This window comes from Sturnus vulgaris, chromosome 13 (genome assembly GCF_052056855.1).
Source record: "Sturnus vulgaris isolate bStuVul1 chromosome 13, bStuVul1.hap1, whole genome shotgun sequence".
NCBI lineage: Eukaryota > Metazoa > Chordata > Aves > Passeriformes > Sturnidae > Sturnus > Sturnus vulgaris.
In genome coordinates, this window is record NC_142255.1 from 14,137,826 (window position 1) to 14,163,700 (window position 25,875).

General features: G+C 49.6%; 1 protein-coding gene across 1 annotated transcript; it reads left to right on the forward strand.

The window, feature by feature from the left end:
* The first annotated feature begins 632 nt into the window (after positions 1–632).
* KLHL25 (kelch like family member 25) lies at positions 633–18,954 on the forward strand. The gene is made up of 3 exons (XM_014888817.2): positions 633–805; positions 10,809–12,639; positions 17,431–18,954. The coding sequence occupies exon 2, from the start codon at positions 10,826–10,828 to the stop codon at positions 12,593–12,595; it is 1,770 nt and encodes a 589-aa protein (XP_014744303.1). The 5' UTR covers positions 633–805; positions 10,809–10,825; the 3' UTR covers positions 12,596–12,639; positions 17,431–18,954.
* Positions 18,955–25,875: the final 6,921 nt, after the last annotated feature.

Here is a 25,875-nt window from a genome sequence, read left to right on the forward strand (position 1 = left end):
GCTCCGCTCCCTGCAGGCAGCGGGTGGGCCCGTTGACCTTCACATCCCCCACGCACCGAAATTCTGCTGAGGCCGGCGATTTCAACAAGCTGCCTGAATTTTAGCCGGGTTTCGCTGACTCTCCCTGTCCCGCCGCAGGCGTGGGCGTGCCGTTGGTAGGTAGGTGAGTGAGTGAGCGAGTGAGTGAGCGAGTGACTGAATGACACACAGGGACATCGCTCCGCGGGGTGCCCATCCTGCGGGACACGCGGGGGCAGGACCCCGCCGTGCGCTCTCTGCGGGGGCAAAAGCCGGGGCAGAGGGGACGGGTTCGTGGCAGGGCTGGCGCCACACGGGGCAGAAGCGCAGCGCGGGCCGTTCCCCCGCGGAGCCACGGAGCTACCGGCGCGGGGCCCGGCCCGAGCGGCCGCAGTTCGGCAGGGCCGACCCGGCGGAAGACGGCCCTCAGAACCGGAGCCGACGGCTCGACCCGCCCCGCCCACAAACCGCCTTCCCGCCCTTCTATTGGTCGCTTCCCCCGCATGGGGGCGTGGCGAAAGGACACGTCACAGGAGCTGCCCTCGCTGATTGGTGGCACGGCGGCGGGCGGCCCCGCCCCCGCGGTCCCACGCGCGGCCGGGCCCGCCCGGCGGGTACATTGTGCGCGGGGCCGCGCCGGGGCCGCTCCGCGCTCCAGCCCTGCATCCCCGATCTCTGCATCCCCGATCTCTGCATCCCCGATCTCTGCATCCCCGCCCCCTGCATCCCCGCCCCCCAGCGCTGGGGACTTCGCGGCTCACGGAGATTTCGGCTCAGCCAAGCGCCGGTGAGTGTTTTTCCCCCAGATCTGGGTTCGCGCGCCGCTGCCAGACCCCCTCCGAGCAAGCGGCTTGCCGGGGTTCGGAGCCGCGGGGGCGGGGATGTGCCGGCCCTCGACAGGAGGGACCGTAAGTGCTGCCCCCGGTACCGGCCCGGGGCTCCCTAGGGGCTTGGAGCATCGTGTTCCATAGGCAGGAAGCGGTAGGGAAAGGTTTAGGGAGGGGAAGATCTTTTCACTATTAAAGCAAAAAAAAAAAATTAAACCTCAGCTATTAATCTCATGAATGTGAAAGCCAGGTGGCATTGCTTTTTGGTTTTTTTCTCCCCCTTTTTCGTCCCTATATATGTCTCTCAAAACTGTACTCCAAGGGACACAACTTCCATGGCCTCTGATGAAATCAGTTCGAACAAGCCTGTCTAGAGAAGTGAGCAGGTTTGTGTGAGTGACTGAGCTGAGCTGACAGAGAAAAATAGTTCTTCCTCCTCCTGTCCTCACAGGCCCCTTTGCATTTAAAAAAGTTAAGAGCCTATTTGGTAGTTGGGTTTTCTAAAGTTTTTTTTTTTTGTCTTTACTTTCTTTATCTCTCCACCTGTAATTGTTGGGGTAGGGGGATTAGACCGGCCAGACCTGTGCTTGGAAAATTTGCCCTCAGCCTTGCATAAGCAGACAGCTGAATGTTTCATCCTATCCCAGTGGAGAGTCTCAGTGTCATGACTGCTCTGTTTTCCTTTCCTGGCAATCTCTGCGTGTGTTCTCTTGTGATCTGCTGGAATGATTTCCTCAGCCAGGCTGCTGTGGGCTTTTGTAGCCTTCCTCCAAATGTACCTCTTACTCTCTAGGACAGATCCAGAGCCACAACAAAAAAACAAGCAGCTCCGTAACCTTTATACTTTGACAACTTCCCTTGTTTTTTCCTTCTTCCTTCCTGCAATTGTGACATTTGTTTTTATTGAAGTTACCTTAGGAGCAACCCGAGATGTGTGACACAGCCCATGTGTTCTGGTGGTGGCCAGCTGCTGTTGTTGGCTCAGCTGGTCTGGTGACCATCTCCATCCAGAGTTCTGAGTTCTTCTCTACTTTCTTGTCTCTGCTCCTGGGCTCTGCTGTATGTTCTGCTCTCTGTCCGTCTCTCAGAGTCTGACTCCTTGGTGCTATAGGACCCTTTCTGGGGCCTCTCTGTTTCCCTGGTCCTGTTTTCTGCTGCAAATCAAATCTTATCTAAAAACATATTTTGTCTCTTTTGTGTCTTTAACCCCAGCCATCTGCTCTGGCTTATCTTTATGATAAGCCCAAGTAAAGGACTTGGGGAGGAGGCATAGGTGGAAGTCTGCTCTGCAACAGGAAGGTGTGAAGTGGCACGAGATTCTCAGAATTAAAAACAGAGTGAAAATCGCTGCAGAATTACACCATAATGTGGACATGGGAGGCTGTAAGCAGCTTCAGCACTGAAGAACTTAAATTTTCCATTCCTTTCTTGTTCATTTTCTCAAGTATTTGAGGATTGTTATCTGAAGTCCTCCTGCCTCAGCATGTGTGCAGAGCGTGGTATTCTTTCTTGCTGTGTTTGGGGCAGGCTCAAGTAACTCAAGCAGAGAGGTTGGTGTCTCACATGTGCTTTTGCAGAGGAGTTAAGGCCAGTTGAAAATGATTTGGCTGAAAGAACAAGACAAAAGAAATTTGTGAAGGTGACAGCTTGGGGACAGATGGCAAGATGTTGCATAACACGTATTACAAATGTGTGAAAATGAGCATGAGTCTGATCCATAAAATGGTTCTTTTGGCTCTGGAGGGAGTGCTGGAAATGGTCTGGTATGGAGATAAGGAGTGTGTGCCTATCTGTGTGTACATATGCACATGTGAATTATGATAGCATTTTTGTCTCTATGGTGGTGACCAACCGTCCCCAAAGCCTGCAGGAGTTCAGGCCCTTCTTAGCAGCCAGAGGAGGTTTTAGGCAGTGTTTAGGAGGTGGATGAGTGAAACAGGAAGGGCAGGATCTGTCCATCTATGGAGGTGGAAGAGGACAGGCAGAATTGCAAGGTGGGGATGGAAATGGCAGCATTACAAAAGAGTGTTGAGCAGTGCCTTGGCTTGGGTGTGAGTAGGTGGAGTAGCACAGGCAGAGCTGGCCCAGGGTGTCCGTGCCAGCCATGGCTGCTCACTGTGCTCAGGGACTGAGGAAAGGGCAGGTTTGGAGCCGTGTCAGCACTTGAACTGAGGGCTAGATTTACTCCCCGCTTTCACAGACTGTAGTTGAATTGCAGTGAGTGTAGCTGGCATTGCTGAAAACAGTGGCTGCAGGGATGCTGGCTAGGAAGCATTTAGCTGTAAACAAGCCACCCTCAAGCCCCCTGGCCTGACCTTTAACCACCATCGCATCACTCTGTCTTTGCTTATCAGCTTTATATCCCCACAGTGACTATTAGTATCACTCCACCCAGAACAGACAGCTCTGTCTTTCTCCCATTGCTTGAGCCTGGGAATGTTGCATGTCCCATAACTGCTGTCTACTTGCTGACCATTAGTCTTTGCAAAGACTACCAGTTTTATATGATAGCCTGTCACATTGTGGCAAGGCAAATTTATTACTGTACCACATGGCAATCACTCTGGTTTGCTTGCAGAGTGTGCAGGATGCCCAGGACAGCCTGGGCTGCTGCAAGGATGCCACAGTGGCACAGAACTTCCAGACTGAGTGCGTGGTTTGATGCTGTGCGAGTACCAAAATGGAAAAATCAAAGATTTTTTGTTCCTTGTGTCCAGAGCCAGGAGACAATAAGCAATGCCCTGTCTTGCAGCCCCAGACCCTTCAATATCTGTCAGTGCTTTACAATCCAGTTGGGAATGGATGTTCCCCATGCCCAGCAGCATGAGGGGCTAATCCATTCGGGAGGCGTAAGGGCCTCCCATCTCTGTGGCTCTGAAATCCAGCCAGAATTGCAAATGAGCAAACCAAACCTGGCAGTTGTACCATGATCTCCTGCTTGGCAGGGGAGTGGGGAAGACAAAACAAAACCCCATCTTAACTAGCCAGGCCCAGAATTGAAATCCTGCCCTGACAGCAGGCAGGCAGACAGACCTGTTTGGTGTGAGCATCCGTGACAGGGCTTTTGGTCAGCCTGGCCACCGGAGCACTCGGCTCTGCCAGCCTCAGAGCTGGAAGAGTGGGAGGATCTGAATAAGATCTCTGCAGTCAGCAGCTGCTGTGGTTATTCTGGCATTAATTTGACGTATACCACATCTCATCTCCTAAACTCTCCCTGGGAAGTGGCATGTGGTTCCTCTGTGTTTGAAGTACCAAAGGGCTTTTGCCTTTGCAGCACATTAGCAAGTTTGGCTTGCTTGAAAAGGACTTTATCCTGCCCAGATGGGGCTGGGTTAGGTACTGCAATCAAGTAGACGGTTTCTTTTCTGGAGCCTTTTTGGGTATAATTTGGAAGAGGGGATTGTGAACTCGCTTTGCCTCCTCTGCAGCCCCCATTCATTTTGCAAAGCGCCTGTGATTGATCTGGCAGAATGGGATGTATTCACAAGCAGAGCTGGAGGGCAGCAGGAAGGACAAAACCCCACCACAGCCTCTGAAATGAATCATGGGCTCTGAAAAGATCAGCTGGGGTTAAGGCGTAGCAGTGAAAAGCTATTGTCTGGAGCCTGGACTGTGGCTAAAAGCATTATTTATCCCGATTTGGGTAGTGGTGGTAGGAGGGCGTGGTGTTCCCAGGAACAGCAAAGCCAGTGTGCCTAGTGGTGAACATGAACTTTATTTGATTGTGTCACAGGTAGCTAGAGAAGCTTTTTGGAGTATCTCAGCTACAGAGCAGCCAGTCCAATACCGATTTGTGAATAGAACTGCATGGGTTGCATGCAAAGAGGATTTCCTACAGCTATTTTTATTGTAGTTGGAGCATGGTTGCCTTTGACTCAGATGAGTGCATGTCATAGATTTGAGGCACTACAGCCCCTTTTACCAATGCTTTTGCGAGACAAAACAAGAATCTCACTAATTGGTTCAGCTTGGCAATAATGTTCTGGTTTTCTATCAAGTAAGTGGCATTCAGGAGAGTCTTGTGGTAGCTTTAGATTCAGAGTGGAGCATGGGTTTAAAGGGGGAATGGTAGGTACTGCTGAGAATGGGATATGAGAATATGAGTGGGATATGAAACTCAGACTGAGTTTCAAAACGTTCAGATATGTACACGGATCTTCTCCAGACAGTCTGATTCCTGGAGCCTACAGAATTGGGCTTGGAAAACCTCCCAGTTTCTGTCTGAGCCAACAGAAGGAGCCTTTCACATGGTTCCTCTGCTTTCTGTCTAGAATGTACAGGCTAGACTAGGAAGTGAGAAAATGAGAAGAAATGATAAGGATACCTCCTAGTCTCAAAGGCTAGGGCAGGATCAGAAATTCTGCACTGGGGTTTGGAGTCAGCTGCCTTTTCAAATCTGCTTTGCCTGTTTCAAATCTGGTGAAACATCAAGAGTTTTTCAGGAAGGACAAATCCAGAGTGATACCCTCTGATTCACATCAGTTACGTTGTCTGAATTCCAACCTGCAGAATACAGTTGCATCTTTGCTGTGTTAGTCATCCTGAAGAGAACAGGAACAAATTTGGCTGACACAGACAAACCACTAAATTCACCTGAATGGCTGAAGATGAACCCAACTTATTAGAGAGCAAAGTCTGCATGCAGACACTCAGTGTGGACAGAGCAGAGGGCATGCCTGGGAGATGATGTAGTGAAGGTCCTGTGCTGCCCACCTGGCAGCAGCCCAGGCACCACACTCAACAAGTGTGGTGCTGCACTAAATGCCAGGTGCAATTTTAATTCCTTTCATCTCAAGCACTCTTGACAGAAGAGCATTATTAGTATTGAGCATTTCAAGCAGCTCCAAGCTGTGTACCTGACAGTCCTCTGTGTTATGCAAGGACAGGAAAATCATCTGAAAACATCTTCACATTTGTTCCTTCCCCTTTCTTGTTTTTTTGTCTCTCCCCCACCATCCTTTCCTGTTTTCTGTTGTTTTTTTTTTCGCCTTTTGAAGCTCAAGCTGCCTCTGAGTACGTGAATGCCTGCATGTAACAGATCCCCTTTCTCAAACCTTTTGATGGTCTCCAGTGCTGGGAAATTGCATCTGAAACACAGCTGTATCTGACTCTGCATTTGACAGCATGTTGCCTCACTGCTCTTTCTCCTAAGCAGTTTTGCAAGGAGATCTTCCCTGTGAAGACAGCACAGTAGGTGACTGTTAAATTTCTACTTTGCTAGTCTCTACAATAAAAAATTACTGTAGCAGTAATTTTAGCCTGGGATAGTGCTGCTGGCCTAAGCACCAGGTGGTGGAGTCTGTGCGAGCATTGGAAAGGTACAGATATTTGGGATGAAAGAGTAGGCACATCACTAATAGTAGAGAATTGATCCCACAGCTTTCAGGGAGAAGTTAAACTTCTGACTGAATTCAAGACAGTGTTTCACCCCACAGGGTTGATACTGTAAGATGGACAGAACATAAAGATGAATCTTATGCCTGCTGTCACTGGCCATTCCAGATGGGTCTGCTCTCGTTTGGAAGGAGTGTCTGTATGTTGTATGTATGCAGCCCATGCATAGAGGGCCCATATGGCTTCTTGGGAATAAAACTCTCCTGCAGTGTGAGCAGCTTCATCCAGGTTTTCTGAGCTGAGCCAGCAAGGAACCTTACTGCTTATTTATTTACTTATTGACAGCTTTAAATAGTTCATGGTTGAACTGGGGGGGCAAAAAGAAATGTGTTCTGTTTGCTGCTTCTGTCATGGGCAAAACAGAAAGTGCCAGCATTGGATCATAGATCTTGGGGTCTTTGTTGGTGTTTAGGCAGCCTTTATGATCTCAGGAGAACATTTATAAACCCTGTAGTTTTGTGCTTCGAAGCAGAAATTATTCTTGATCCCCTGAAGTCCCACTGGAGAGCATATTAATCTGTCTCAAATCTTGTCCTCTTGAAAGTAAGCAGGATCTCAGCTGGTGATTCCCTGCAGGTAGTGAATGAAATTGGAGATTTGTGGAGAGCCTGTTGGTTTAAGATGAAGGGGGAACCCCAAGCCTCGCTAAATATAGTTTATGTATCAGTAGCCTGAGCTGTCCTCTCATATGCAGTTCTTTTCTGATTGGGGACAGGGCCTGATACAGCTTCAGAGTATCTGTCTTAAAAGGCACTTGGATTTTTCAGGAGGTAATAGAGTGTCTCCCGAGGTTCTGCTAAAGGACCATTCCAGCAGGGCTCTGAAAGGGTGACCCATCAGCCTGGGAGGAAAAGTCTTCTGCTGGGGTGTGGTTTGTAGGAAGCAAAAGGCACTCGGACTGGAGATGTGTGGTTCTTTGTGTGGGGAGTTTGGCCAGCTCTGTGCTTGTTTTTCCCCTTGTTCTCTTTGCAAGCTTTGTCCTGTCCAGAGAGACTGCTGGGGTGTTTTCTTCATGAGCTGAGATTTGAGGGGTCTTTTTTTCTTGAGCCAACTCCTTCCTTCTTTCAGGAGTGCTGTCTGCCCTGTCTGGATGAGTGGAAGGATTTTCAAAGCAACCTTATCTTGCTCTGCTGGAAAAAACCTGTCTTTCCCATCCTGGCTGTACAAAGGCTGCAGACAGCCAGGGGAGTACTACAGCCAGCAGACAGCATTGGATAGCTGTCAAAAAGCTGATGCCCCTCTGCCCTCATCCATATGGAAGAAGGATTATTATCTGCCTCTGGTGCAGTAAGATCCCTTTAAAAGGTTATGCAGTGGATACTTATTTTTTCAATAACTGCCTTTCGAAGGAAAATAAATGAATGCAGTGTGGAGAAATTCAAGCCCCAGTTTGTTCAGATCATGCCTTCTGCTGTTCCCATTGACAAGGCTGTTCCAGCAACAGCTTCCTGCATGATGGAAGATGCAGCTGGGAGCTCTGATAACCCCCGGGCTCTCACAGAGCAGGTGGGACCTTGGCAGGGGCCACTGACAAGTTGCTTTATGTAATATACTCCTCATTCAGAGTGGTTCTGCTTTTTCTCTTTAGCTCAGTAGTTGGGTAAGGGAGCAAGGGGTGTGGTAGGGGCCAGATTGTGCTCTGCATGTGTCTGCTTCAGAGAAGTGCATGTGTCACAGGTCCAGCCTGCTCATGGCTGCCGTTAAACTTGGCTTAAATCTAAGCACTTCTGTGCACAATCACGGAATTCTAGAAGACACTTTGCCTGCAGGCTTCTGAGACTTGTCAGCTGCTACATTTTTGAAGAAACCTGCCAGATGAAGTAGCTGCTGCCTGCAGTTTCTGTTTGTCTGATATGGGTGAGATGATGCCAAGGTCTCTGGTAGACTGAGACATGAAGTGAGGGGAGTTTGTGAGAGATAGGATTAGTATCTGCCACTTTCCTGCTTGTGCCCAGCTGTGGCAGGATCCAAAAAGCTCTCAGAAAAAGCTGTTTAGGTGTTGCTGAAAACCACAAGCAAGGCTTTCTGGTGAGATGGCTGCACCCCAGAGGCTTTAGTTTCAGTTTAATGGTCTGTCTAGCCCTGCTTGTCTGTGACCAGTGACATCCAGTATCTTAACCCTGCTCCAGGAGAGGCCAAGTAAAGGGGCTGTGACTGTGGCCTCTTTAGCTTTCAGAATTCCAGCTGCACTGGGGGTCAGTTGGTGCCTGTAGTGACAACATGATAGAAAGAGCAGTGCTGGGAACTGGGCTGCAACCTGCTAATTTATTCCCTGGATATTTTTCAATACGTATAGGATAGAAATATTATTTACCTCCAAGTTCCCTGGAATAGATATTTGATGATGGAAGCCTGAGATTTGAAATATATGTATGTGTCCTTATATGTATGTATATATAAAAAATGGCTTTGCTGCAGCTTTTATACAGGCATTTCAATTTCTAAATGACCTGTTCCTTCCATTCTGAGTAGTTGCTTTTAATCTTAGTGTCAGAAAAATCATTGCTGCCTTCCTGCAGTCTCTGTGTTTGTTTCCATAGCTGTCCTATATAAATTGCTTCTTTTTTTGTGCATAAGCAAATCAAAGGTTAACACTGAATAGTTGACCTGAGCCGTGAGCAAAGAAAGCAGTAGCAGTGGCAGGGTGGTTTCTGAGGTTGTAGGAATAGGAACCTAAATCAATAGCTTTTAGCAGACTCATAAATGTTTCATTTGTATTCCTCGCTTCGGCGTTGACATGGGAATCCATATAACCCCTTAAATTAGCGTTGTTCCTGCGCTGGGTGTAGATGTTGGAAACATTTCCTTCAGATGCACTTCAAAGTGCTGTTCTGTAATGGCATTTTCCTTCCTGTTTTGGAGCCTTGGTTCTGCACAGCCTCCAGTCACGAGTGCAATGAGCTTGTCAGGCTGCAGGAGTTTGGGCCATGGACATGAACATGGACATAACCAACCCAATTACCCACATCAGCATTCCTGCCCCTGACTCGGAGGCTGAGTAGGACTTGTGACTGCTTGGGCAAGCTGTTGCTTCTGCATGGAGAAGCACAGATACTTTTCTCTGGACTGTGACACAGCCCTGAGGAATGAGTGAGGCCTTGAGAAGACCAACCTCAGTAACTCCTGGCAGAGGGTGGGGAGGGAGCAACATGCCCACAGCTATTTGTCTAATTCAGACTCTTCTCGAGGTGCTGGAGAAGCAGGGGCAGGAAGCTCATGAGCAGAGCCTGAGTCAGGCAGCTTATCTGGCCATCTGCCTCCTCCTGAGGTCATCCGCCCATGGAGTGTGGGAGGGTTGAGCAGCTCCAGGTCACTGTCAGGTCAAGGCTGTGACCTGCCAGCAGCCTGGGAGCGCTGTGTCCGCTCTCTCAGCATTTTGTGGTTTCCTCCAAGACCCCAGTGCTGGCTGGGGAGGACAGGGCTCATCTGCAGACTTTGTGTTTGCAGGCTGGAAAGACCCTTGAGAAATCTCAGCCTGTGAAGCGAAAGTTTAAAAAAAACCCATCCAACCAACATCAACAAAAAGAACCCATCTAAAAATCCTTCCCCAACTGTCTTGTTTAAACAATTCAGTGACTCGAGTGAAGGTTGACCCCATTTTGATTTTTTCAGGTTCATTTTTCAAACCTCCAGACAGCTTCTGTATTAACTTCTGTAAGAGAGGACTGTGAATATGTATCTGTCTGCTTTAGTTACATGGGGAACAAAATACAGCTGTATAAAGTATTTTGGAGTAAATGACTTGGATTTTATCATCTAGGTAGTATTAATTTGATTAGTCCAAAGGGGTTTTCTTCTACAGGCAAGGACTGGTGTCAGGTAGCACTGAAGTGAAATAGTAGCCTTATAAAAGCCTTGTGTCTGATTCTGCCTGTCTGATAAAAAAACATAATTTATGTCTTTCTTTTGTCTTATTCTGAATAGAATCTGTCCTGAAAGATGTTTAAATCTCATGAGGTGTCTGGTGAGTTTTATCATCAAAAAGTGCAACAAATGGGTTTGGTAAAATTGGTTCAAACTTTTGGCTTCTGCTGGTAATGAAATATTTCGTAAATAAAAACTGTAGCAGTTGCCTTTCCTAAACCTGGAATAATCTACGTGAAAATCAGAAGCCAAACTTGATTTCTGCTGAGCCAAGAACAGACCAATGCCCTTTATCCTGGATAGTCTGCTCTCTCAATGCTGTTTTCTAAGGAAAAATAACTCTTCTGCGGTTTGCCAATACCCTCTGGGGGCTGTTGAAACAATCCACCACCAAGTTTGGGGTTTGATTGCCTCACTTTGTTGCTCCTTTGTTGAAACCAAAGCAGAATTTCCCCCTTCACCCCACTCTGCCTTCCCACCCTCCTCAGCCTGAGTTAAATTTTTTGGAGGATGTGAGGGTGCAAGAAGAAAGGGCTGTGCAAGCCAGGGTGCGGGAGTGTAAGGGTTGGCCATAAAGCAGGAGCCACAGAGATGTCACCTGGTGCTTTGAGGTCGACTGGCAGTGTACCAGGGTTGGATAGCAAATGCATGTGTTCTCCACACCTTATATCAATAATAATCTTTTCTGTGTTTGCCTCCCTGCAGGCAAGAGCTCTGCCACCATGTCTGTCAGCGTCCACGAGAACCGGAAATCCCGCACCAGCACCGGCTCCATGAACATCTTGCTTTTTCACAAGGCCTCCCACCCCGACTGCGTCCTGTCCCACCTGAACACGCTGCGGAAGCACTGCATGTTCACCGATGTCACCCTGTGGGCAGGGAACAGGTCATTCCCGTGCCATCGGGCAGTGCTGGCTGCCTCCAGCAGGTACTTCGAAGCCATGTTCAGCAATGGCCTCCGGGAGAGCCTGGATGACGAGGTGAACTTCCGTGACAGCCTCCACCCGGAGGTGCTGGAGCTACTGCTGGACTTTGCTTACTCCTCTCGGATCATTATCAACGAGGAGAATGCTGAGTCCCTCCTGGAGGCTGGGGACATGCTGCAGTTCCATGACGTCCGAGATGCAGCGGCCGAGTTCCTGGAGAAGAATCTCTACCCTTCCAACTGCCTGGGCATGATGCTGCTCTCGGATGCTCATCAGTGCCGGCGGCTCTATGAGCTCTCCTGGAGGATGTGCCTAGTCAACTTTGAGACTGTTCACAAGAGTGAGGACTTCAACAACCTTTCCAAGGACACTTTGCTGGACCTCATCTCCAGTGATGAGCTGGAAATTGAGGATGAAGAAAAGGTCTTTAGGGCTGTCATGCAGTGGGTGAAATATGATCTGGATGAGCGGAAGGCTTATCTCCCAGAACTTCTGAGGAATGTTCGTCTGGCTTTGCTTCCTTCTGAATGCCTCAAGGAAGCCTTGGCTTGCGAGGACTTGATCATGGTGGATGAAAGGAACAAGCTTGTCCTGGATGAAGCTATTCAATGCAAGAAGAAGATCCTCCAGAATGATGGAGTGGTCACCAGCCCCTGTGCCAGGCCTCGCAAAGCTGGGCACACCTTACTGATCCTGGGAGGACAGACCTTCATGTGTGATAAGATCTACCAAGTGGATCACAAAGCAAAGGAAATTATTCCCAAAGCAGACCTGCCAAGTCCACGGAAGGAGTTCAGCGCCTGTGCCATTGGCTGCAAAGTGTACATCACTGGAGGCAGGGGCTCAGAGAATGGAGTCTCCAAAGATGTTTGGGTTTATGACACAGTGCATGAGGAGTGGTCCAAAGCTGCCCCGATGTTAATTGCTCGGTTTGGGCACGGCTCAGCTGAATTGGAAAACTGCCTGTATGTAGTTGGTGGACACACTGCAGTAGCTGGAGTCTTCCCTGCATCTCCTTCTGTTTCCTTGAAGCAAGTAGAGAAGTACGACCCCATATCCAACAAGTGGATGATGGTGGCTCCATTGAGAGATGGAGTGAGCAACGCTGCGGTGGTGAGTGCCAGGCTGAAGCTCTTTGTGTTCGGTGGGACCAGCATCCACCGAGACATGGTGTCCAAAGTCCAGTGCTATGATCCAGCTGAGAACCGATGGACGATCAAAGCCGAGTGCCCGCAGCCCTGGCGCTACACGGCGGCCGCTGTCCTGGGCAGCCAGATTTTCATCATGGGAGGAGACACGGAGTTCACGGCAGCCTCCGCCTACCGCTTCGACTGCGAGACGGACCAGTGGACGCGCATCGGGGACATGACGGCCAAGCGCATGTCCTGCCACGCCCTGGCCTCGGGGAACAAACTCTATGTGGTAGGAGGTTACTTTGGCACTCAGAGGTGCAAAACGCTGGACTGCTATGACCCTATGTCAGACACATGGAACTGTATCACCACCGTGCCTTACTCGCTCATCCCCACAGCTTTTGTCAGCACCTGGAAGCACTTGCCCTCGTGATGAGGGGCAGGGCTTCGGGGCTTTTTTCCAGGAAGTCAATGAAGGTAAGAGTCTCCTCCTCTTAAATTGAAATTAACCGTCTTGCCTCGATTGTATCTCCACACACCATGCTGAAGCCACAGGTTCCAAGTTGCTCATGAGGTTATTTTATGGAAGAGAACATTTAAAAGGGGGATGCAGAGCCAGGAAAGAAAAACCAGCTCTGCAGGGTTCTAGTGTAAGTCTAGATAGTTCCAAGGGTTCTCTTATTTCCAGATGATCCTCCCAGTATCTTAAGAGATACGTCTACATAGATGGTTGGGGCTCATCTCCCTCTCATACAAGGTATCTGGATGTGCCAGCATCACCATTCTGTGGGTGGGTGGGTAGGCAGATGTGTCCACACCTGCTCTCACCATGGAATACATCCTGTTCCCATGCAGTTGTGGGAGTTAAGGTTCCTAAAATCATTTGTGACTCCTGGGAGACACCAGGGCAACAAGTGCTTTGGAATGTCTCAGTAGCTTGGTGTTTTTGCTGATTTTCTGGGTGATGTGTTTAGAATTGGTGAATATGTAGGCAAGTGACCCTTGGAATGCCAGAAAATCCTGGTTCTCTTTTTATGCTCTGTATTTACATTTCAGTGGGTAGCAGAAGCAAAAGCACAGAAGCCATGGTGCATTTGATGGTCTTGGTGTTTATTTATCATCCAAACTGTTGCTTGTTGAATCAGAACTTCTGAGACTTCTGTGTCAGACCTGAGTGGGAGGGAAGGGGTTTTGTAACCAGAAGAAGAATGTGTTTATTGGTGTTTTGGGTTGTGTCAGAATAAGAAATTTGGTGGAAACCCATGATGTCGTGTCTCGTTCTGGCTCTCCGGTTTTCTCTTGCTCAGAGAAGGTGCTACTGCAGTGCCCCTGGGACAGGGTTTATTGTTCCTCCTCTCTCCTCCCCAGTGAGGTGTTTGGTTGCCATTCTGGTTTTCAGTGTGCCTCCACAGGGCTTTGCATGTCCTCACTAACCTGTGCTGAGATGCAGCTGGCCTGGCAAAGCCCAAAAACTCTTCTCAATTTGCATTGTGAAAGCAGATAGTGATACAGGCAACACCTAGATAGCATCCTCTTCCCAGGAAGTCAGTAGCACCTCTTCTAGCTCAGTGTGCAGGTTTCTCAGTGCCAGCAGCACACTCAGCCCAGCTTTGGTGGTTGCAGCCTACATCCCAGCCAGCTGAAGGAGCTGGGAAACCCTCACGTATGGGTGTGGGATTGACAAGCTTGACTTAGTTTTATTTGTTACGTGGGGACTGTGGGGAGGGAAGTTCTTCCACAGACTCATCAAAATCCACTTCATTTAATACAGGGAAGAAAGAATGCTGCCCAAACCCTCTAACACCCCCTCACTTCCCTGCTTTCCACTTGGTGTGGTTGGTGTGCCTGGGAATCGCTCAGCGAGTGAAATTGCCGGCACCTCCCAGTGATCATCTTTTTTGATGCCAGGTGGGAACCATGGAGGAGTTCTGGCACCTCAGCCAACGTGACCACCTGCTTTTCTCAAGTGGGTAAAAAAAAATCACCCAGGGCATTATGCTGCTCTTTGTGAAACACTCGGTTTTAACATGGGCTGGACCACCACGAGGGCAGGGCAAGAGTGGAAAGGGTTAAAATGAGACCTTAAAGTGTTCGCAACACTGGAATATAATGGCCTTTCCAAATTCTCCTCCTCAGGCGTTGCCTAGCATCTGTCACAGTGGCTCAGTAATCTAATTAACTGTCACTTGGCTATTAAATATTGCAGCAAAGACTGTGAGGACTCCATCATTTTCAGCTCAGGTCAATGGGGCCTCCCTTTAAGAGCCATCCTAGAGCTGACAATTAATTTTCTCTGGTAGCAGATACATCTGAATATTAAAGCTCAACACCAGCCACATGGCTGGAAGTAGGAATAGGGAGTAGTTTGAGATGGGAGTAAATTTCTCAGCTACTGAATAAAGAAGTATTCAAAGTCACAGTGATATTATTTTCCTCTCCTACCTTTTTCCCTCTATTGTATTTGGGTTGTTGAGACCTAATAAATAGCTTTGTGGGGGTTGTACTTCTTTCCCCCCTGTAATCAGGAGCCTGACACAAGCTCAGAAAACTAGGAACTGCAAATAAAACTGGTGAAAAGTCACTGTGTGAGGGTTTTATGTGCTTTTTTGGCTCTGCCTCCAGTTTTCGGTTAAAAGAACTATTTAAAATACACGCAAGCTCTTGCCAGAAAGAATGTCTGTCCACGTGATTTTTTTAGAGTGGGTTTCTTTTTTTTTTTTAGTAAGTTATTGTTACTGCCTCAGGCACTGTGGCAGCTCCATACATAAAACAGCAAGATGGGTGAGTGAACGTCCCTGATGTGCACATGCTGCCCACGCTGCAGCAGCCACATCCCATGTGCCTGCCTTGGCTATCCTGACTGTGCAAAAACTGGGCTTGGGAACTGGGGTAACTGGCTGTAAGATCCTATGACTATGATCCAGTTCACCCCATTATCCTACTGCAGTTCTGACTGAGGGGTTTTCTGGTTTGCAGCTCCCACCATAGAATGTCGCTGCTCAAACACATGGTTTGGTCCTTATGGGATCCTTCTTCAAGTAGGGATGCTCAGAAGGCAGGCTGGCCTCCCCTCACCTGGGAAGACTCTGGAGCAACCACCCGTCAGAGCAGAGCATGGTGGGGAAGGGCCTGGGCAATCACATGGCAGGAGTCAGTACTTTGTACGTGTGGAAAAAACAACCTCCCACCTATAAACTGGTCCCTGAAACCCAAAAAGTCTGTCCTTGACAAACCACCCGGCTGCTTTTCATACAAAGCATAAAATTGATCAGCTGGAAATGCTTCCTCGAGGGCATGGCCTTTGCCCTTCCGAGACAGAGTGGGGACACCTTTCAGCAGAGGTCCCAGCATTGCTGCCAAGAAGGCCGTGTGACATTAATTTAGTGCTTATTACCCAGAGTTAATTCCAGGGATCAAGTGTGATTAGCAATATGAAACGGGAAAGCCTCATCCCCTCCCACCCGTGGTGGTGGAGCCATAGGGAGGCAAAACATGACAAACGAGCACTCGGTTAATAAAGAGTCTGTGTTGATAAAGACAAGTACAGCTCAGACTGGGGGAGGGTGGTGGGTGGTTTGTCACAGTCCTGTGCAGAGACAGTTGATGGGGACAACTCAACCCCTCCACAGAGGTGACTTCAGGCAGCAGCAGGAACAGATTCTCCAAGCTGCCTGTCTCCCCATTAAAGTGGCTTTTCCAGACTATCTGTCCTGTGTTACACTCTCACATGCATGGGACAGTCACAGATGGGGGTGGGATGGTCACTTCAGATTGCATGGTCCAGCCAGGGAAGATTAATTGGAAAGGGGAGTCACTGTATCCCTCTGTCCTGCCTCCTGAGCCTCAAATGCTCTAGGGTGGAGATACTGGAATTCCCATCCTACAGGACAATCCGAGCCTTATAGCATCAAGGAGCCAGGACTTCCCCTTCCCAGAGATTCCTAATCTAGTGCTTTTTATTTTTAGCTCGTACAAGACCCTCCTCACAATCTTCACTGTAGGGAGCCAGAGGCTGGTGGCTGGGCATTGATTGCTGGGACACTTCCAGGAGCTCAGAGTTGATTTTGTGGCTTGCACTGGAGCCCTTTGGTGCACTTAGCCCCTGTGAGGGCTGCGGGTGGCACCAGGAGCTGGTGCCTGCCTTTGAGTGGGCACTGAGTGACTGAGGCTGAAGGGTTTTGAGGCTGAAGGGTTTTGAGGCTGTTCTAGCACTTGAAATCTGAACTTTGGCCCCAGAGCTCCTGCAAAGATTCAGGCTGCATGCCAGGCCCTGAGCTGTATTCTGATACCACACTCACACTAGGAATTGGGTCATTCCATGGCTCTTCCTGGTTATTATATTACAGCTTAGATAACAAGCCTTTTGCAAAGACAGTTTAGCAGCTGCCTGGTGTGGCTCCCTTCCATGCGGAGCAGAGCTTTCACCTTGCAGCGGCCATCATTCCTGGCTTCATCCATGGAACCCTGCTCACAGAAAGGCACCTTCCCATGCCAAGATCTGTGTACCTGCAAAGAGCAGCCTGAAAAAACCTCAGCATAATCTCCTGGCTCCTAGAGGCTGCTGCTCACCTGCATGCTGCTGGGGTGGGTGGTTGCTTGCAACCTGCTGGAATTCCTGGAGCAGAGTCACAGCTGGTTTCTCCCAGTGGCTCCTAGGGAAACCCATTTGCATGTGTATAATAGCGAGGCCGGATAAACAGGGATTGCAGTTTTTCTGCCACTGCTGCTCTTTCCAAGTGGCTGGTTGTCTCTGAAGCCAGTTTATCAGGCAGTGTTGGAAGGGAGTGGCTGGCCTGGGGAGGAAAGTCGATGAAAATCAGGCTTTTCCTAACCCTGGGCAGATGGAAACATGTGCAGTCTGAGCTTGGCCCCAGACTGTATTAATCAACCCCTTGGAAATGTCAGTGATACGGATGTTTTTGGAGGAACCTGTGGAAAAAGAGAAAAAGGGTCTTTTTGTTTTGTCTGTTCCAGTTTTTGCCCCTCCTCCCTGCCCTAAAAAAAAAAAAAGAGTGAAAACTTTTCCCTCAGTTTTTCATTCCCTTGTCATGTCCACCAAAGTTTGCTACCTGACTCTGAGCCCTCCTCAGGTGAAGACCCCCTCTCCTGTCCTGCACAAGCAAAGGACACCCCAACTCCTAAAGAAACCAGCTGCTTTCCACCTCAACCCACCTCAGGGAGTCGGGGTGGGGGTTACCCCAGTGAATGCCCTGTGTGGGCTGAGCTGAGCATCACACCAGTTAATGAGCTTTCTCTTTCCTTCCCCAGATGCCAGAGTCACCTCCATGTCCCCTCTCTTGCGGCTGGAGCCGACACAGTGACCAAGAGTCTCCTGTCCTCCTGCGCAGGACTCCGAGGCAACTTCCACATCCCTTCCTGACACCGGGAGTGGGAGGCACAGCTGGGGCCCCACCACCAGCATCCTGCCGGGGGTCACCAAGGGCTACCCAGCCCCACCACTGGTCACTGGCCACCGTGCAGGGATGGCAAGGAGCTGAGAGCACTGCCTTGCCAGACTGGGCACAGGGATGGCTTGTGGGCTCCTCTGGACCAGCAGGGCTGGGAGATGGAGGCTGCATCCCTCGCCAAACATGACTGAGTAGCCCTTTTTGTTACTCAGTTGGGGGCGTTAAGAGATTAATACTTTTTTTTTTTTCTAGGGCAGTGAACTTGCTATTGGCAGTGCTTGCTGCTTGGGTGACTTGGAAGTGTTTGTTAAAGGGAGCAAGGTGAGAGCACCTGGCTCGCCATTTCCTGGAGGCAATGGCTATTGAGATAATAAAACATAGGAGCTTGGGATGGCTGCCAGCAGCACCAGGTACCATGACAAAACAGGGCAGATGCCTTTTGGTTTGTACTTTGGGCCTTTTAAATTTCTCCCCCCCTTTTCCTCGCTGCTGTGATTTGGTCAGAGGTCGGGTAGCTCCCCACACACAGCTGCTGGGAAGAGCACAGGGTTGTTAGTGTGCCAAGGCAGCAGCACTGCTGCCGAGATATTCCCGAGATAAAGCCCACTGCATGCTCAGAGCCGGTCTGCTGAGCTTCCCTGCGCGTGGGTGAGGCTCTCATTAGCAAAGGAGCAGAAAAAGGGGTGCAGTGGGGAACACTCGTGCCTTGGGAAAGGGCACCTTGGCTCCAGCAAGGCCTCAGAGGGAGAGGAAGAGGATTAGGGTAGCATTGCAGAGTGGGCTGGGGAGGGATTCCTCTCCTTCCTGCTGCACCCCACATCCTGGCTTCTCCTTGGAGAGATGTGAGCATATCTGACTGCATGCTGCCTGCCAGCAGTTGGGCTGAGGCTGCCCCAGGTTATCCACGCACGCTAGCTGCCAACTGTGTTTGGGATTATGCATCCAAGAGCTGTCAGCCCCAGCCATTCCTCCCTTTGCTGTGGAGGAGGGCATGTGGATTTCGGCTGTCAGTACAGGGATGCAGCTCCTGACTGGCCTCTCTGGGGCTGGCCACTGCCGAGGACTGGTCCTGCACTCCTCCAGCATCCTGCTTCCCTGCACAGCAGATCTCCAGATTCTCCGGGCTTGCCTCTTGCCCCTGGATGAGGCCGGGCTGTAGCCTGGCCAGCTGAATGATGCAATGCCATGAAAAGCCTTGACACAGCTTCAAACAGCAAAGGTCTTTTTGGAGCAGCGGGTGCCCGTTGCTGCCGGGAAGAACACGCCTTCTGCACAGGCAGTCTGCGATGTGCTGGATGACGTTTATTTACATCTTCTAGTCTTTTTTTTTTTTTTTTTCCCTTCAGCTGCTTGTGAACTTTAATAAAAATGATGATCTGGGAAACTGTTTGTGTATTTTTCACAGGAGTCTTCATTCTTAAGTTGGATTTAGGTCTAATAACAGGGCCGAGAACTAATAACAGGGTTGGCGATCCGTGGGGTGGTTCACAAACAGCATCCAAAGCAACCAGCCCAGCTGTAATTATTATTGCTTCAGTGCTTGGGAAACTGAGGCACAGTGTCAAGCGTCTTGTCCAAGGTTAATGGTAGATCTGGGAATAAAGTCCAGGGCTCCTCATGTCCTGAGGACAGAATGTGGCTCTCTGTTCCACAGCTGCTCTCACTCAGCTTGTCCATGCCATGATTTCAGGAGAACTTGCAAGTCTGCAGAGCTAATAACACCTGCCAAATAGGTTGAGGGGCCCAACACAGACACAGCCATACTCCTTCAGGGAGAGCCAGTAATTTCTAAGGAAGACAAGAAGAATTCATGCTTCTGTTTTCCTTATTTGCCTTCTCTTGGCTGCTGCAGCTGCCAAGCAAGGAGCCTATTGACAGGAGAGATGGGCTTTCCAGCTGGAGCTCCTGTCCACACTTCTCTTCCATGTGCATCTCTCCCCATCCTGGAGTAGCTCCCAGAGGAGCAGGGAGATCCAGCCCTGCTCTGGGAACACTCTGGGAGGGTTTTTCCTCCCTACAAGACCAGCAGCTCCAGCTGTGCTCAGGGCTGGGACTGTGGGAGCATCGCTCAGAGCAGTGAATTGACACCACGCAAATTTTTATTTGCCTCTTTGTAGCAGGGGCTGTTGAGCTTGGGAAGCAAAACTTCTCATACAAGGTCTCAAAGGGATTTGGAGCCTGAATTTCTGAGCTGCAAAGGAGACAGGGAACCTGTCCCCTTGCCTGCAGGAGCTGAGTGGGCAGCAGCATTAGCTGATGTGAGCTGGGTAGATAGGAGTGTAAGGCTCTATAGAAAAAGCTCATTAAAGACCCCTTTGGGAAACCAATTCAGGGGAGAAATTACTGTTTGATGAGCAGGAGACGGGGAAAAGAGGAGGGGGGATGTGAATAAAATACCCTATAGTTTTGTTGATTCAGGTTTTATATGGGACTCTGGGACTTTAAATAGCAGCTGGGGAGGCTTTGCAATAGGCTTGCTTTGATATGAGCCATGCAGAGACCTGCTCTTTTGTATTTATTCTGGAGCTTGCCTGAGAGACAATTCAAAAGCAATCAGCAGCTACTGTGACAGCAGCGACCTGTTGCTATGGAATTAAAAGTAATGAGAAATACAAAGGTTTCTTGGCTAGCAGCAACAGAATAAGAGGGGAGCAGGAGATAGAAGTGGATGTAACAGAAAAAAGCTACAGCCAGAGCGGGGCTGGCATTTAAATGGGAGGTACAGGGGTAGAAATGTAAATGTGATTTGTTTTCCTTTTTCAAAAGAGCTTTTTCACCATCTCAGCAGGTCAGGCTCAGCTTTGTCTGGGAGCAAGCACTTGGGAAAGAGTCCTATCTGGTGGTGGTACTGGAGTTGTGTGTTCCCAGGCTCCCGGGAAACAAGCCCACACTCTATAGCCAGCCCTCACTGTGAGGTGTCAGGAGTTCAGACATCTTCCCCATGAAGTGCCAGGAGATCTCTGGAGGAACAAGGGGACTTATCCCACACCTCCCTTGTTTTGCAAGGCCCAATCCTACAGGAGAACTGTAGGGCAGGATACAGCTCCTTTCCACCCAGCCCTCCTGGCTGGAGCCTGCCCATGAGCTCTCTCCACCTCAGTTCCCCAGCTCAGTAACAGGGTGCTTCTCACTCCAAAAAACACTTGGGAGGAGAGGGCAGGGAGATGCTCGGAGGTAGAACCAGGCATGCAGCTGGCATGATCAGACCTCCATCCCCAGGGCCTGAGCATGCTGAACGTCCCTGGATGCAAAAGGCTGATGCTCGTATGTCTACTTTAAATGAAACTAATAGTGCCTTATTGGGTTTTAAATATGCATTTTCCCAGCCTGACCCCAGCTGCCCTTGAAATAATACTGCTTTGCAGTGAAGCCCTGCAGGGAATTATCATCTGAGCCCACTCCCTTTGTCATGAGAGTCAATTAAAAGCAGAGTAGCTGGTGATTTAATAGCTCTGGTGTCTGAGAGAGCCCCACATCCATCCAGAGGCCGACTGTGGCATTTAAATACATAACTGGAGAAGAGGAGCACATTTTTCCAGCTATCCAACATGCTTTCAAATTCATCCATGTCCATAACTCCTCATGTCCATGGCTTGTCCTCTTCTCCTGCACATTAATTAATGCCCCAGCATTGCACATTCTCCTTGCAATATATCTCACGTGAAATTATTTTCCTGTTTCCTCATGTGCCTTTTCCCTTGAGGTAAACCAAACAGGTTTTAATCTCTGAAGACAGTCCAGGCTCAGGAAATGCGTGGAAATGCTGCTCCGTGAGCAATGTTTGAGTTAAGCTTGCAAGAGCAGGAGAAATCTTTGCCCCCAGCTCCCCATAACCAACTGGGAATTGAATCTGGGCCCAATCTCTCTTGCTCCAGTGCAGAGCAGGAGCCTGGTGCCTTCCAGGCACAGGAGCAATGCTGGGGGCCCCAAGGTGGGAGCCAGCAGCAGGGACTCCGGCGGGAATGAATAGCCAAGGCTGAGCTCATTTATTCTTCCTTCCTCACAGTCTCTCTTTTCTTTCTATTTCACCTCCTCCTTATTTAACATCCTCGGCTGTCGTGCAGAACCATCACCCTATTTTGCAGCGCTGTGACCTAGTTTGCCGCAACGTCCCGACTTCCTCACTGAAATTGCAAGCTCAGAGCCCACCCAATCCTTTCAGTGATTCTCAGCTGAATAACAGATCCAATTAGGTGGAAAAAGCCTGCCTTTCATGCTGTCAGTGCCTGGACATCTCACTTCCCGCTCCCCAGCATACACTGCACCACTGAGGGCAGCTCACAGACAGGGGCCCCTCTGTGTTTGTGTGTCCCCCGCCAAATGAAGCTGGGGGAAGGGTTCAAAAAGACTGATCCTGTCTACCCAACCTGTCCTTTCATTCTTCCTGACAGTCTCTGAGGACTAGAGCCCAGGAATCACGTAATTTGCGGGCTTTCAGCTCTGTCTCTCTTGGGAAGCTCTCCATTCCCAGCCGAGACTGGGAAGAACAGTCTGTGACCAGGCCAGGGTGGCACAACTTATGCTTGCAAAGAAGTTGCTGGCACTTACAGCCAGAATGTGATTTAATGACTGATAGAAAGATCTGGCATCATACCTATCCCTAGTCCTGTGGGTTTATCCCAAGCAAACATTTTAATTCTGCCTTTTATTGCTGCCATCACTCTTCTCCACTGCACCAGGGCTCCTTGTCCCTACAGTCCCAGCAGACAGCCAGGCCCCAGATGTTGGCTCCACTCCATGGTGGGGATAGCTGGTGCTAAAACGGATGAGTAGAAACCAGACATGGAGAAAAAAACCCTAAGGGCCACTAGGAAAAGCCCTTTTGGTTTCTCCCTTCCCTGGCTGGGTGAGATGGACGGCCATGCCCTTGCCCTGAGGCCAGCCCAGCAGCACTGGGGCCCGCTTGGCTCCCTGGCAGGTGCAGGGAGGAGGGTAAACACCCTTCGCTCCATTTCTGGGTCATGTCTGGAGGAATTACACACGCACACAAAGACAGGAGCTGCTTCCCGATGTCTGGAGGAATTACACACGCACACACAGACAGGAGCTGTTTCCCGATGCTGTTCCCAGCAGCCGGCGGAGCTCCCGCTGCCCCCCGGGCCTCTGCCCACGCTGCCGCCCCGCCGGCATCACGGCTGCTCCCGGCCTTCCCACAGGCTTCGGCTAATGACTCACCGCTCCTTCGCGGCTCTCATTAGGCTCCTGTCTAATTAGGCTCACTGGGAAGATGCGGCTGGTGAGAAGCAGCCCTTTGGTGAAAGGAAAGGGGAAAGAAAGAGCATCTGGAGACGCCGGAGGGAGAGACGCCAGGCTGTGTTGAGAGGTCGGGTTGGGAATTGCCAGCTGAGCTGCATCTCCAGGGTGTAAGGGATGGACCGTGAAGGGAGGAGAGCAAAGGGACTGAAGTGGGGCTGGGGGAGCCCATCCTGAACCTGCACCCTTGGGCATCCCTGAAACACAGGCAGGAGAGCAGGCTGTGGAGCAAAGCCTGGTTCGGGGTGATTCAAGAACTGTGAAGGCAGCTTTAGGGCAGAGCCACTGTCTGCCCATCCCTGTGAGAGCTGCAGGTGCTCATATAAGTTGCTAGTGTCAAATATTATTTTCCACTTAATTTTTACATGGTTTAACCTCCTAAAAATCAAGACATTTAACATTCCTATAGCAAATTAACAAGCCCCAGGTGCCTTCAATGGCAAAGGTAAGTCATTACTTTACCATTCACCTTGTATCTGATCACAAGGCATCTCACTCACTCACTGCACTAATTAGGGTTTTGCCTTTCCTTCTCTTAATAAACCCTCCATGAATGAGTGGCCTGTCTGTAAGCCCCAGCCCAGCTTGCACCTGTGTCCTCCCAGATCTCCAGCTTCTCTCCCTGAAGGCAGTGCCAGGACTGAACCCAGCAAGGGCAGGGAAGGGGAAATGCAAATAATGCAAATGTTTAAGCTATCACTAAACCATATTTCCAAAGAGCCTTTCCTGTGCCTGTCAATGCTCCTTTTAGAGGTTCACCCCATTCTAAGGATCCTGTATGATCCTTTTTAGGTCAATGTGCCAGTGAGAATCCAGCCACAGATATATTTTGCTCTAAGTTTGGGAACCAAGGAAAGGCTGGGCAAGAAAGCTGGGATGCTCAGAAACCCACCACTCTTTCTTGAGACCATCTAAATTTATTGATCCTTGTGGTCTGGAGAAACATCCATTTCATTGTCTTAACTGTGCTGTAATGGCTCAGAGCATGGAAATTGTGAGCATATGAAATTGTGGAAAGCTGGTTAAGGATAGTCACATTAATATATGGAGGTGTCCTGGAGCAGCAGGGCCCTTTGCTTCCTCCTCTGCCAAAGCCAATTTGTATTGCCTGCCCAGGCTTCCCCCTGGCCAATGGAAACAGGGGTTTTGGAGTGCACGATGCAGAGAAGCTCAGGGTGCTTGGTTTGCTCTACAACCCAGCCTTTTCCTGGCAGGAGATTGATTCAGAAAGGATTTGATTTTCTCCATGTGGTTTGTCATCAGTGAATGTGCTGTCCCATTTCCCGTGACCAATGCCTGTTGTATCAGAGCAGCATCTCCCATTCCCAGCAGCTATTGTTTTACTGCAGCAATGCAAAGGCTGGGGGTGCCCCAAGGGCTGCATTTGTCAGGCATCCAGGTTGCAGAGCCAAGAGGGGCCACAGGAAAACGTGCTTTTCAAAAGCCATACCCAGAAGCCGACAGTTTGGGCGAAGGCTTTTATTCAACTTCAGTAAATAGGTGAGCTGGGACGCCTGGGAATGCAAATAAAACCAGGACTACTGAGCAGCCGTCGAGATAAAGGAACTCTTTCATCTCCTGTCTCACACCCAGGGGTTGCCTGTCTTGGAGCAAGTGCTGCGTGACAGGGTGTAGGTTCAGGTACATTGACATCACTCAGGCTTTCAGGACAGCACGTGCAACTCAACTGAGAGAAGGGGAAAAATACCAGGCAGTGAGGGCACTGCTGCCTAACAGAGGCTGGTATTCCCTGACACTTGCTGAGGAACAACACAACACCCCAAGCGGCTGACAGCCCAAAGCTTTGATCAATATTTGATTCTTGGGGCTGTCCTGTGCCAGGTCAGGAGCTGGACTCGATGCTCTTTGTGGGTCCCTTCCAACTCAGGATATTCTATGAATACATAGCTGATTCTTCTCAAGCAATCCTTTCTCCTTCCCAATCTGAAGGCAAGTGGACTAACAAATGGAAATTAAGCAATTCCTCTGCCTCAAAATCAATACACAGAGGGTTCACTTGGGGTGCAGGTCTTCTGCTTTTCCTGCCTGGGGAGAGGATGCTGGAGTCCTGTGCAGGACTAGCAGTACAGGGCCAGCAGTGATCACTTCTATCATCCAGCAGAAAATGGTTGTGGGGAAACCCCAGCCATATGTTCCTCCGTGACTTCTCATCGTCATGGCTCTGTACTTCTGGCACCCTCTCCTGCCTGGACTGATGCCTGCAGGCACTGGGAACACCATGTACCTTATCATGGAATCACAGAATAGTTTGGGTTGGAAGGGACCTTAAAGATCCTTTTTCCACCATCCCTGCCACAGGCAAGGAATTTTCCACTAGACCAGGTTGCTCATAGCCCCTCCCAAGGCTGGTCTTGAACACTTTCAGGGATGGGGCATCCACGGCTTATCTGGGCAACCTGTTCCAGTGCCTCACTACCCTCACAGAGAAGACTTTTCTTCCTTACATTACCTCCCCAGGGGAGACCTGGATGCTGGGTACAACATTTCTGATGGGTCAATTCTTGCAGGAAACATGGAAACAGAGAAGCCACACAGCATCGTGGACCCTGTTCTGTGATGAGATGTAGCATCTCTGGTTCTCTAAGCCAAAAGGACCAAAAACCTCTGTGTCTAGGACTTGTCAAAGACACAGAGCTGTGTTAGGGGCTTACAGGAACTCTGTGCCATCAGCCAGCACATGCAGCCCCCACACGCAGCCCCCACACTTCCATTATTCTCATCACAGAGCTGAAGAGGCAGAGAGAACAGCTGTGTTACTTCCCCTTTTTGTACAAGGATGAAAAGCCCTGTGTGTGGGAGGGGAGAAAAACCCAAGGAATATCACATGGCCATCTGTCCTTCAGTAAAATGCAAATCTTGTGAGAGAAGGAAAATAAGTTAAAGAGTCCAGTGGGTTCAAACTGGAATGGAGTTGATAAAGGCAATGCAAACATTTGATTACAGGTTGGGGTTAGGGCTCTTCATTCAGCCTTGGTGCAAAAAAGTCATCAGCAAAAATACCAAAGGTGTGGGAATAAATCGGGCAGAAAAC

What these genes read in the sequence shown, in the direction of transcription:
- KLHL25 (XM_014888817.2), top strand. Translation starts at nt 10,826, where the DNA reads ATGTCTGTCAGCGTCCACGAGAACCGGAAATCCCGCACCAGCACCGGC.